Here is a 12403-nt window from a genome sequence, read left to right on the forward strand (position 1 = left end):
CTGGGGCTGGGAACTGTGACCAGCGCTGGGCACACTCCCTTCACCCAATTGCAGTCTGGCAAGCCGGCCATTACGATGGCCATTCCTGAGGGGGGAGACAGACTCAGATGGTGGAAGGCCAGGGGCATGGTCCTGAAGCCTGTCCTGGGCAGGGCTGGGACCCGCGCCTGGGGCTGAGCTCCTGGCAGAGGAGGGAAGCTCTTTCTCCACAGCCTGGCACTGCCCGCACTGCAGCTGTGTGGACCCGCTGTGTGGGTGGGGGCAGTGCTGGGAGGAAGAGCCACCAGCTATTGTGGCCAACGCTGGATGCAAAGGGACTGAGGTCGTGGACGAAGCCTGTCGTCCTCTCTCACCCTCCCCATGTCCAGGCAGAAGCTGTGAGCTACTCTTCAGGCCCAGAGTCTTAGTATTTCCTTTTTAGGTTTGGGAAACAACCGATCAAGTAATTTTTTCCTTCCAAGAGGAAAGAAAAAAGAGTCAGACAGATACGTTGAATTGGTAGGAAGGAACCTGGTTTTCCAGTTTGTCACAGGGCCTGAGATGGAGTCATCTCTCCGTTAGCTGGAGGGATAACGGGTTCATGCAGCATCAGGATTGGATCAGGAATGTGACAGAAGAGGGGCAGCCACCCCCACTGTCACTGATGAAGCCTTGGAGGGCCAAGGTTGCACAAAACCACAAATGATCCCACCCACTGGTGGGTGCCCAGTGACACACGAGGCTCACACCCAGTGTGTTTGTGCTTAGTCTACACAGAGTCTCCAGTCCCTCATCCACACATGTAGCTTTCCACAAAGCTGTGTCACCCTAACCACGCAAAGAGGACCTGGAGTCGGCTCCCCCTGCCTCTGCATGTGGCCACCTGGGAAGGGACAGATGGTGGAGTTGGCAGGACCTCCTGGCGGTGGTCTCCATGTTGGTGGAGAGGCCCTCCTAACCCACCGCCCTCCTGGGTTCCTGAGCTGATCAACACAGGCACAGGGACAAATGTCCTTAGATCCCTTTCTAAGGCTTGGCCCATCAGTTTGCAGCATGGTGGTCCCTCGATGTGTTTTCAGCTGTGAACGATCCTCTGTCAATTGACTCGAGGCAAAGTAGCTTTGAACCCTGGAGCCTCCTGTTGGCTCTGAGCAACGCTGGGCACTCAGCGGGGCCTGAGCCTGACACTCCGTAGCACCGGCAGCCTCCAAAGCTCAGTGGCCAAGCACACCCAAATGGCCCTGGGGCCCTGCCCGCCTACCGTTTCTGACTGTCCGTAGAGCTCATGGAGCAACAGGCCCGTCCGCTGCCTCCACTGCTCATGCTCCTCGGGCAGCAGGGCCTCCCCGCCAGTACTGCAGTGCTCCAGGGTGGGGAACCTGAGGCTAGCGGAAGGCAGCAGAGTCAGCTTGAACACGCTGCCCCAGGCCCAGGGCCCTAGGAGGTGACAGCTGTGTCACCTGGGTCATCCCTCCTCCTACTTCCTGACTTTCCTGTTCAGCCTCTGGTCCTTGTAGTGAGGTCAAGGCCAAGTGGAGGTCTCTCCCTTCCTGTCAGCCCCTGAGAACTCTCCTGACATGAGATGGGTGGCTGGTCCTGAGCTCCTGCTTAATCAGGGAAATTCAGATTCAGTTTGCACTTGGGGAGGAGGAAGCTGCGTTCACTGGAATTCACTTTAGGGAAGCATTCCATGCAGCTGCGGGTGTGGACATGACCCGAGGGACGCGCTAGGGGGAGAGGACACCTTGCTGTCTTCAGCGAGGGCTGGGTTTCCTGACTGAAGGGTTTTTTATTTCTAGGTGGGAAATGGAAGTCCGGGTTGGACATGATTTGCTTAGGGCCTTGGGTAAGATTGGGCTGAGTGTAGAAGAGACAGAAGGATCACAGGAAACAGAAGGAAAAGCAGAAGCTCAGAGACAGGGACTTTGAGAGGGAACAGAAACGTCTGATGTGAAGGCTCATCGTGAGATGTGACCTCTCCTTCCCCATGAAGTTCTCCAAAGCATACAAGGACAATCGCCCAATAAGGACTGGATTCCCCAAAGAAAAAGGGGGAAGTGATTGAGGCTGCCCCACCTGGCGTGGGTGGTGCCCGGCCAGCTCCTGGGGGTGAAGGTGGAGCATCTGCACCACTCTCCACTCTCATTCCCTCCCCTGACACCACGGGCAGAGAGGAACCGGGCCTCTCCACTGAGAGTCTTCCTCCTCTGGGGCTTTGCCCAAGGGACAGAAGTGAGCAGAGTTTTAGGTGGAGTGGTTCATTTTGCACTGATGAAATGGTATTGACTTTGAACAAAGGCCCGGGCCTGAGGAATGTTGCAAAAATTAACTGATATGCATGAGCTTTGAAATTCAGTGAAACAATTCAGGTGGACCAAGGCTTGATGAATAAAGTCAAGTGTAATTCAGCTAGCTTTAGAAGGGTCGTCAGTAAGCTCCTTGACAATTTAACTCTCATGTCCAGAATATGTTAACTATCATTTTTGAAATATCCATTTCAATTTCAGAGTCTAAAAGATAGACAAATGCCCCTCGGGTTCACACTGCAGATTTCCAGTTAGCTAAAAATTAACCATCAAATACAGGGATATGCAAAAATAAAATTGCATAGAAGAGTGCTTTGCATTCCTTCATAGAAGAGTTACTTTGCATATTGGCTAAAGTAACTTTGATAATAACTAGTGTTGGCGAGGATGTAGAACAATGGAAACTCTCCTAGATTTCTTGGGAGTATAGGTTGGTTTAATATTTTGTTAAATAGTATGGTAATGTGTATCGTCAGTGTGACCTGCTAATTCTCCAAGAAAAACTCTTCAGAATTGCATGGTTCTATGTACCAGGGTGCATGTGCCAGAGTTCATTGAGCACTGATTTTCAAGAACCCCTATGTGAAAACTACCCACATCTCCACTAATGGTAGGACTGATATAAAAAAAAATTGTGGTATTTTCATAAAATGGGATATTACACAGCAATGAAAATTAACTACAACCACATGACCACACAGACACCTCTTAGAAACAATCCTGAAGTAAGAAGCAAGGTATCAGAGAATAATGTAAAATTATAGACATGAAGTTCAAAAGCATGGAAAATGGAATATTGCCTTAGCATTTAAACTGTAAAGGAAAGGAAGGGAAGGCCATGCAGATTTAGACAGTGGTTTTCTTTAGGGGAGAGGAGGAGGCAGATGGATGCCTCTGGGTTGCTGGCAATGTTCTATTTTTGTGATTTAGGTGAGTACTCCTCTGCATTTTCCTTTCAGCAGTTGATTCATCTGCAGATTTTCCATCTTGTGCAAGCTTTCTGAATGTTTGTCATTTCATACAAAATACATTTGAGTAAACCCACACAGGTGCAAAGCTACTGAGCACTTTTCTTGAGTCTTTGGGTCATGCTTTAATTTAAGTAAGGCTGATTGATTATTCTCACTGCCAACATCGCAACACACACGCGCGCACACACACACACGCACACCCACACCCACCCACCCACCCACACACACACACACACACACACACACACATATACACAGTCTTCCCAGAATCAAAGGAAAATCTTCCATGACATGACACATCAGATTTCTTAAAAAAATCCTACTCAAAGATCATTGTCACCAACTACTTCTACATACTTGGCAAATTTCTCCTGTAGAATCATTCGATAAATGCCTGGTGCAGCCAGGAATTGGGTGATGGGGTATTTGAACAACATCTGGAAAACGAGAAGGAAGGAAATTTATTTTTACAGTTAAAGTATCACCCAGTATGATCACTTCAGTTCTGATCTCCCCTCTAGAGAGCCCACTTATTCAGTAATTCTTTCAATATGTGTGCATTGGGCATGAATTTCATAAAGGGCACCTGTCAGGTGCTGTCAGAGGGGTACAGAATGAGTGAGGTAACATCCCAGCTATTACAGAGCAGATACTAACAGAGAAAAGAAAGCAGGAACTGAATGGTAAGGCAGAAGTTGGCAGATGTCATAACAGACTTGGAGGAGTCCTATAAGAACAGAGTGAGGAAAATAGTCCTTGTGGTTGGGTGGCCAGACCTTGATGGAGGAGGTGGCACTCAGGAGGGACAGTAGCAAGTGGGCAGGTGTCTGCAGGCAGAGAAGTGGGAAAGCTCATGGAGATGGGAGGACTACCAGGAATCAGTCTCAGGAGCCCAAGAAATGCTTCCGCCAAGTCGAGTGACGTCACTTCCTTAGACCAGAGGAGAGGAGTCAGAGGTCAGTTTTGGAAGACTGAGATTGGTTGGAACAGAATTATGTGGGCTCTAAAGGACCCGATATTCGCCATGATTCATTAGGGAGGGGGATTGTGAGAGCTTCGGATCAGAGTGGAGATGGGCTCAGAGAGTGAGCCACAGCCAAGAAAAGAGGATGCGGGTTTCAGATGCTGCCTGCTCTGAATTTAAATCCTGTTCCATGAATCAAACTTCCACTGGCAGAAGAGAACTCAGGCCTGGTGGTCAGGGTGGCTTGTGCAGCTCTAAGTTGTGGGTGCAAACAGCAGCAGACAGTGATGGCAGGCAGAGGCAGATGTCTTGTGGGGATGGTGTGAGGCTCGAGAAGTGCAGGCAGAGGTGCTGGAAGGGCCATCAGCTGAACTTGATGGACCAGCGGGGACGAGTGGAGAACGAGCCTGGAGAGAAGACTAGACCCCCAGGTGCAGTTTGCAGAACCAGGGGCACAGCCGTGCTCGCTGAAGAAAGGGAGGCGAAGGAGACTGCTCAGAAGGAGGCGGGGGCGGGACTTGGAGGACGCAGGTCAGGAGTGAGCCTGGCGAGCAGAGGCGGCTGCAGTAAGCAGAGGACATTCTATGTTGAAGCTGGTGTCCGGCGAGGACGAGGGGACTGATCCAAGGTGTAGCACCATCAAGTCAAGGGAAGGTGTCCTAGGAGGGGGCTGCTGACCGTGTGCATGGACTGAGGGAGGGGGCTCAGGAAAGTGAGAGGATAAACCTCAGGGGGAAAGGCTTTCTGGTGAAGAAGGAGTAGACAGAGGCCCCTCAGAGGGCAATAGGGGATGGAGCAGAATCTGCAGCCCTGTGTGGAGGGGAGGATCATGGAAGGCAGAGGGACAGGCCTGGCCCTGGATGGAGGGACCGGTGTGCAGGCATATGCAAAGAGCACTTTTTGATGAAGGGCCACACATGGAGGGAGCTCAGGCAGGTGGCTTCAAATGTCATCACTGAAGGCTTTCACTTAGATTTTTTTCTATGTGCCAACCTCAGGGTTAAACCCAGGACACACTGCCAGTATCATCTCACTAATATCCCTGATGATTTTATGAAGTGATATCCATAAAACCCCAACTTACAGATAATGCACTGGGGCCTGGATGATGATTAACTTGCCCATTAATTCATAGTTGGGATAAGAAATTAGATCTGCCAATTACAAGCACTTCTTTTCAGACATTTTATTATGACGAGTAGCAACACACACACACACACACACTCACACACTCACACCAGCTACCTGGTCCCGGCAAAGCCAGGATCCAGGATCAGGAGACGTGGGCTGATAGTGGTTGCTTTAATTTCTCAAAAAGTATATTCTGGGGTCTTATATTCATAACATCTCATCCACAGGTCTGGGAAATGGCCCAGATAAGGGTTATCGTCCAGTCTACATTTTTTTGGTGCCAAGGGAGTCCCAGGGTTTGAACTCAGTGGCACTCACCCACTGAGCCACATCCTCAACCATTTTTTGTATTTTATTTAGAGACAGGGTCTCACCGATTTGCTTGGTGCCTCACTGTTTCTGAGGCTGGTTGGAACTCATGATCCTCCTGCCTCAGCCTCCCGAGCCACTGGGATTCCCACAGCACCCAGCCCCAGGTTACATTTTGATGTCAATCTGACCTAGTGACTCTGGTTCAGTGCTCCACCCTGTGAGGATCCCAGAACCAGGGTTCTCTTATGACCATGAACTTTGCTTAGTATTTCTGAGCAGAGTCCAGATTTTGACCTGGAAACATGGGTTTCTTCTGGAGTTTGATACCGGAAGGTTGGTCTTCTTACCTGTACAATGACCTTGGGGTCGATCTGGGGCAGGTGGTGGATGAAAAGCGTAGACCCTGCTGCCCACGGTTCAAACAGGCACCCCACGACAGCCAGGATCCAGCCTGGGTCTGACATGCACCACATGACATCAGAGGTCTTCAGCTGCAACACTTTCCTGCTAACTCCAAAATGCAGGGGCTCAGCTGTGCCAGCAGCACGGGGTGTGATCAAGGGCTGGGGTGTCTGCTTTTCAGCTGGGGAATCTCCCTCTCACTGAGTGCGTGAGATGGGGCTCCAGGCACCCCACCACGGTCCCCAACGTGGACCACCCAGTCACACGCTACCCAAACTAGTGCAGTGCTAATGATCCTTAAGGCCCTTGCTAGGAGAGCCAGGAGGAAGTCTGTGGCTCTTTCCCTGGATCTGAATCGGTTGCCACCAGCCGATGGTGGAAGGCAGTTTTCAGCAATAAGACCTGAGCCTTTCTGAGGACAGCATCAGCAAAGCAGAAACAGTCGAGGGACGGAGGGAACCCCAATCCGGAGTCTATCCAGCTATGTGTGGGGCCCATAAATCCTCTTCTTCACTCTTTGGTTAAAAGGGAATGGGTTGGGCTTTCTGTCATTTGCAAAGGGGCATAGAATGGGAGAGGGAGAAGAGACCCAAAGAGCACATCCCCTTGGCAAGGGACAGGAAGCAATTAGCCAAATGGCAGTAACTGCAGTGGGAAGGGTTGTCACCTCTCTGCCCTCCTGCACCTGCCAGACTCTGTGTGCACAGGTCCTGGAGAAAGCTCAACACTCCCCTGAGCAGGCTGTGGCTTTAGGAGCTTTTCTGTTACCAGGGAGGGGCTTTGATGACCACCCACAGGTCCTCCTCCTGCCCCTCTCAGGAGTGTGCTGCCCCCAGGGAAATCCAGAGCGAGGGGGCCTCTCTTCTCAGCTTCAGCTCAGCTTCCCATTGAGCACCTCTTCTGGGGTGTGTCTCAGGCTCCCCAAGTCCAGAGACCCTGATCTCTCGGGCCTCTTCTGAACTCATTCTCCTCCAGTGACCTCTACTTCAGTGAACAGCATCAGAGTCCAAGCCCAAATCAGGAGGCCGACCTTGACCCCACCCTTCTTTCGCACAGTAGCCAGCAGGGCCTGCCCACTCTGTCTCCTGAAATTGCCAGGGTATTAACCTCGTGGCAACCATGGCCCCTGGTCCAGGCCACTCTCCTCTCTGGCCTATTCTAAGAGGTGGTACCTGGTCCTCCCCACCTCCCTTCCACCCCCTCCTCTGTCCTGCAGCAACAGAGGCTTCTTCAAAATACAAATCCCATCACATCTCTCCCTCCCTAAAGTCCGGTCAGCACCTGCCTATTGTCTGCCTCCTCCTGAGGCCCAGACTCTACCTGAGGCCCCAAGGCCTGCCCAACCTGGGCCTTGCTGGGTTCCCAGCTCTTCCCATCGGTCCTTGTCCTGCAGCCCAGCGCTACTCTCAGGTCTCTGCCACTCATGAATGTGCTTTCTATAGATTTCATCATGTAATCCTGAGAACGCTTTTCCTCTCTCTGTGGTTGCACGTATTAGTCCAAATGCACCGACAGCCTTCCCTTCTGTCCCCTCCTGGGGTCTTGGTGCTCAGTTGCTACCATTAGCACTAACGCCCCCTGCCCACAAGAAGCCATCGCTGCCTCTTGTCCTGGTGGATGAGTCAGAAAACAGGTCGAGTGTGTTCTGATCCGAGCGCTACTAACTGCAGAGGAGGAGAGGTGGGCGGGACAGGCTCAGCTTAAAACTGGACTGAATGATTAACCCCAGGCTAGAGCTTCAGTTCTGTGCATTCCTGGTTCAAGGTCAGGGGCAGTGACTTGGTGAGGCTCAGTTCAGGTATTTTCTTCCCAAGTCTTTCATGATTGGGAAACCCCAAGTTCAAGTTACCCCAAAGAGAGAAGAGGAGGGGCCCTCTGGCCTCAAGTAACCCTGCCAGAACCTTCTCTTTTCCCCACCAAACTGTGGAGCTGTTTTCAGGGACAAGATGGCCTGTCATTTCTGTGGCCTGCAGAATGCCTGCTGCCTCCACCACATCTCCTCCACAGCTCCTGTGAAGGAGCTCAGGTAGGACCCCAAAGGGTCTCCTTCATTATTCTGAGTCTCCGTCAACATTCGGGATTCCAGGACTCCACCTCTGGGACCCTCAGAGGTCTGAAGCGGAGGGCAGATGGGGACACAGGATGGAGGGGCAGATAGAGAGCCCAAGGCTCACCCTGCACATGGCACACAGCTGGCACAGACCTGGGACCCAGCCTCTGAGCTGTGCCCTCTTCCTACCTGGAGGAGAGGCAGGACCGTAGGGCTAGTCCATGGTTGTGCTTCGCCATCTTGGGGAGCCCCGTGGTCCCACTGGTGAAGAAGATGACCATTGGATCCGAAGTCTTTGACTTGACACAGGTGTGGTTCGGGGATGCCGACCTGCAAAGAGATTCAGGATGAGAGGAGAGAAGGCAAGCTTGCCTTTCCCATCTTCTGGGGAAAAAAAGACGCAGCATGAAGCATGGACTCAGGAAACTGGGATGTGCAACCCTGGGGAGAAACGGACCCGCCAGTGTCAGTCATTAAGTGACTGTATGGGTGACAGGGACAGGGAAACTCGGAATTTGGGGTGGATGGAGAAAATATAGGGGATTTAAGAAAATTAGTGAACACTTCAGTAGTATTCGCTCTGTTCCAGGAAATGCTCTGAGCGATTGGCAGACAGGCGCCCTCTCAGTCCCCAGGAGACCCCTGGGGGAGCCCTGCCCTCAGGATGCCCACTCTGCAGATAAGGAACTTGCCGGAAGACAGAGCCAGCAAGTGGCAGAGCCGAGGTTCCAACCCAGACAGTCTGAGCTGTAGTCTGCCTCTTAGCCGCACTGCTCAGCTTGTGGTCACACAGACTAGCTTGGTGGGAATGGAACCCCACGACCCTGGTGTTGAGGAGTAGGGAGAGAGAGCGGGGAGCGGAGAGTGGAAGGCCCTGTGCCGTCCCTGGCTGGATGGGCAGGAGCTGGCAGGTGGAATCCGCGGCTCCTCAGTCTGCCGTGACTCCCAGGCCCTCCTGGCTGAGAGGCTCCTGGCAACCAGGACTGTAGATGGCAGCTTCCTGCAGAGCTCACGGAAAACTGCTAATGATCTCAACCCTGGAGGAGACCCTGGCTCTGCTGGTCTTACCGAGAAATGACACCTTCCTGCCTCTGGCCAATTGGAGTGATTTTCCAAGCGTTTTCTTAATTTTCATTAATTCTCTGACTTCAGCATAACCTGTTACACTGCTGAAATGTTTGCCTTTTGTGGTTGAAATAAAAAGTCTTAGAAACCAAGGTGTTTCTCCAAGAACACAAACCCAGCATGAATAGCCTTAGTGCTTGCAGAATCAGAGTTGGAGGGAAAGAAAGGAGTCTTTCCTATTCCCACCTCTTCCCTTCGTCTCCTGGAAGGTGTCCCTATAGGCCCCCAGTCCCTGGCAGATTCAGGGTTTGCTCTTGAAGCCTCAGGCCTAACAGAAAAAGCATTTTGATTTGTTTTAAAGTTTTAAGTTTCACCTTACAAAAATCCACTTTAATCTTTCATTAAACTTCTTCACATATGCATTTTTATTTAAAAGTAAGATTTTTCTATCCCCTATCTGCAAGGAATATGTAACACAATAGTCCTCTTTCTTTATAGCTCTCCTTTATATATATCCAGGCTGAGCGTATTTTAATGAGAGGAATGTGGAATTTAATTTACTTATTTTACACATAAAGTAACCAAGACCCAGAGAGGGGAAGCACTAACCCAGGATCACATAGCAAATAACTAAGTTAGCCGCAAGAGAAAGTTTCTGGCATCTAACCTTGTGAGCTTCCGACCTCTGGCTGCTTGTCTGCCAGCTCTTGGGAGTGGATGGACTTCCCCCACCGTGCCACGTTCAGAACCCGTATTTATCAGACCAGAAACTCACCTGATCAGTGATCGAAAGTCCAACCAACCTTCACAGCTGTGATCAGATACCAGGAGCTTGGTTTTCAGAGCGGGGCACTCAGAAGCCACAGAGTCCACCTTGGGAGCAAGGGTATCTGTTGTCACAATGGCCTTGGCTTTAGATTCTTGTAGTCGGTACATGATGTCCTTGTCTGTCAACTGGGTGGTCCCGGGCATGAAGACGATGCCTGGGGTAAGAAGGAGCTGCTTGTTTCAGGTTCTTTTATGACCATTTGCTTCAGGCCTGGCTCATCTGCAGAGAAATTCCCTGAGCTCGTGCTGGGCACAGTATTGTCCACAGGTCCTTTGCCAAATCTACTGAATCAAAATCTTCATTGTAACAAAATCTCTGAGGGATTATTTGCATGTTAAAATTGTCAGTCCTGCCCTAAACTTTCTGCCCTCTATGGATCCATCCAGAGGACAGACGGAGCCCACTTTACACAAATTGATACCAGATTTGGGGATACAGTTGTGAATAGGATCGTCGTGTCCCTAACATCAGGATCAGCTGCGTGCCGGGCCCTATCTTCATCCTCTCACTCCTTTCTCTATCAGTTCATGGATATCATCTCAAATTTCCTCTCTTTCTCTCATTCCAAGTTTAGCCACATTGTCTCTTGAACTTCTCTGCCTTCTCTTCTATTTCTGTACCAATAGTGAGTTGAAGCCTGTGACTACCGCTGCAGAATTCCCTTCCCTCCACTGGATGTCCTGTGAGAAACCTCTCTGCCACCCAAGTTCCATAAAGCTCTGACTTTCCCCCCACATTTCTCTGCACCAACACCTGTGCCTTCTGTCCATTGAAGGGTCTGCCCACCCTCTCTCTTTCTGTCTCAGCTCTTCTTTATTTCAAAATGGCCATCCTTCATATAGGGGTGCTCCTGACTCTAAGCCTTTGCATACGCTGTGCTCATGCTTGGAATGCCGTTCCTTCCCTTTAATCCTCTGCAATTCTGCTTATCCCAGAGGGCTTAGTTGAAGTCTTGGATTTCCCAAGGACCATTTCTTGGCTTTATACTTCCTCTGCCCTCACTGTTAATTAAAAAAAAATTTTTTTTTTCAGTTGTAGATGGAAACAATACTTTTATTTTATTTATTTATTTTTATGTGGTGCTGAGGTTGGAATCCAATGCCGCACACGTGTTAGGCAAGCGTTCTACCACTGAGCTACAGCCCCAGCCCACTGTTAATTCTTAATTTTCGATGTTGAGAGAGAGAGAGAGAGAGAGAGAGGGAGAGAGAGAGAGAGAGAGAAGGGTGCTCAAATATGGAAAAATGTTAACAATCAATCAATCTTTTTTTTTTTTTTTTTTTTGTGTGTGTGGTGCTGGGGATTGAACCCAGGGCCTTGTGCATGCAAGGTAAGCACTCTACCAACTGAGCCATCTCCCCAGCCCACAACAATTGATCAATCTTTAAACAAATAAAACTGAGAGTGTGCAAGAGAAAGTGTGTGTCTGAATGTGAGAATGTGAGAGAGAATTATGGTATTAATGACACTGTGCTTGAGGATGTGTGAATGTGGGAGAGTGAGGAAGCAAGTAAGAACGAGTAGGAGTACTTGTGAGGGAGAGTGAGAAAGAGACAGATGTGAAGAAAGAATGTGGGAAGAGAAGGCGTTTTGTCTCAAATTGAACCATGAACTGCCCGAGGCCAGGAGCCTGGTCTGTGGTTCCAGCAAGAGGACAGAGGCTAAAGCCTCAGAGCTGCATCTGTGCCAGGCTGGGTATGCAGCACCTAATATCCCAGGACCGACTGGCTCTAGGGTGTCCTGAGGACCACTCAGGTCCCCAGAGTCACTGACCTGTCCGGATGCAGCCCACGGTCACCAGCCACCACTCAGGCACTCGAGGCAGAATCAAGGCCAGATAATCCCCCTGCTGCAGGCCACAGGCCTGCGTGAAGACGTTGGCTGTGCGGCGGGTTAACTCTGTCAACTCTCTGAAGCTCCACTTCACTTCCTCTCCTTGGCTGTTCATCCACCACAGGGCGACTTCGGAACCTCTCTTGCCCTCCTAGTCAAGATGGTACACCATGCGTTACTTCCTGCTTTAAAGGAAACAGTCATTTCTTTGGACAATCCACTGTCACGGTCACATTGCAGTGCGAGCATAGCTCAAGGACTGAGATCTCATTTTCGACATTTATGGAATCAAGAGAAGTTGGGAGGTGAGGTGAAACCCAACCAACTTCTGCCCTTCTGTAACCACCTCCCCCTCAGATCACTTAAGGCCATGAATAGCCTTCATGTCGCCTATTGAAGATTTAAGACTCCATTTCTTCATGTTTCTCTATTAGTCCCATTTGGATAGTGAATTTCTCTCCAAGCCTCATTGTCACATCTATGGAATGGGAATAATAATATTTCCTAGAAGGTAGTTGAGTTTAAATGAGATATTTAATGAGTAAAATACACATAAGAGTG

General features: G+C 50.2%; 1 protein-coding gene across 3 annotated transcripts in view; it reads right to left on the bottom strand.

The window, feature by feature from the left end:
- Positions 1-12403, bottom strand: part of Acsm1 (acyl-CoA synthetase medium chain family member 1) — a 45537-nt gene that overhangs the window by 8730 nt on the left and 24404 nt on the right. For all 3 annotated transcript variants that reach the window (XM_047534060.1, XM_047534059.1, XM_047534061.1), the window contains exons 3-8: positions 11783-11993; positions 9956-10163; positions 8305-8445; positions 6011-6170; positions 3614-3693; positions 1241-1364 (exon numbers count right to left, since the gene is read on the bottom strand). In XM_047534060.1, coding sequence (XP_047390016.1) covers positions 1241-1364; positions 3614-3693; positions 6011-6170; positions 8305-8445; positions 9956-10163; positions 11783-11993 — 924 coding nt within the window. The remainder of the gene's footprint in view (positions 1-1240; positions 1365-3613; positions 3694-6010; positions 6171-8304; positions 8446-9955; positions 10164-11782; positions 11994-12403) is intronic.

The sequence above is a fragment of the Sciurus carolinensis genome, chromosome 18 (assembly GCF_902686445.1).
Source record: "Sciurus carolinensis chromosome 18, mSciCar1.2, whole genome shotgun sequence".
Classification (NCBI taxonomy): domain Eukaryota; kingdom Metazoa; phylum Chordata; class Mammalia; order Rodentia; family Sciuridae; genus Sciurus; species Sciurus carolinensis.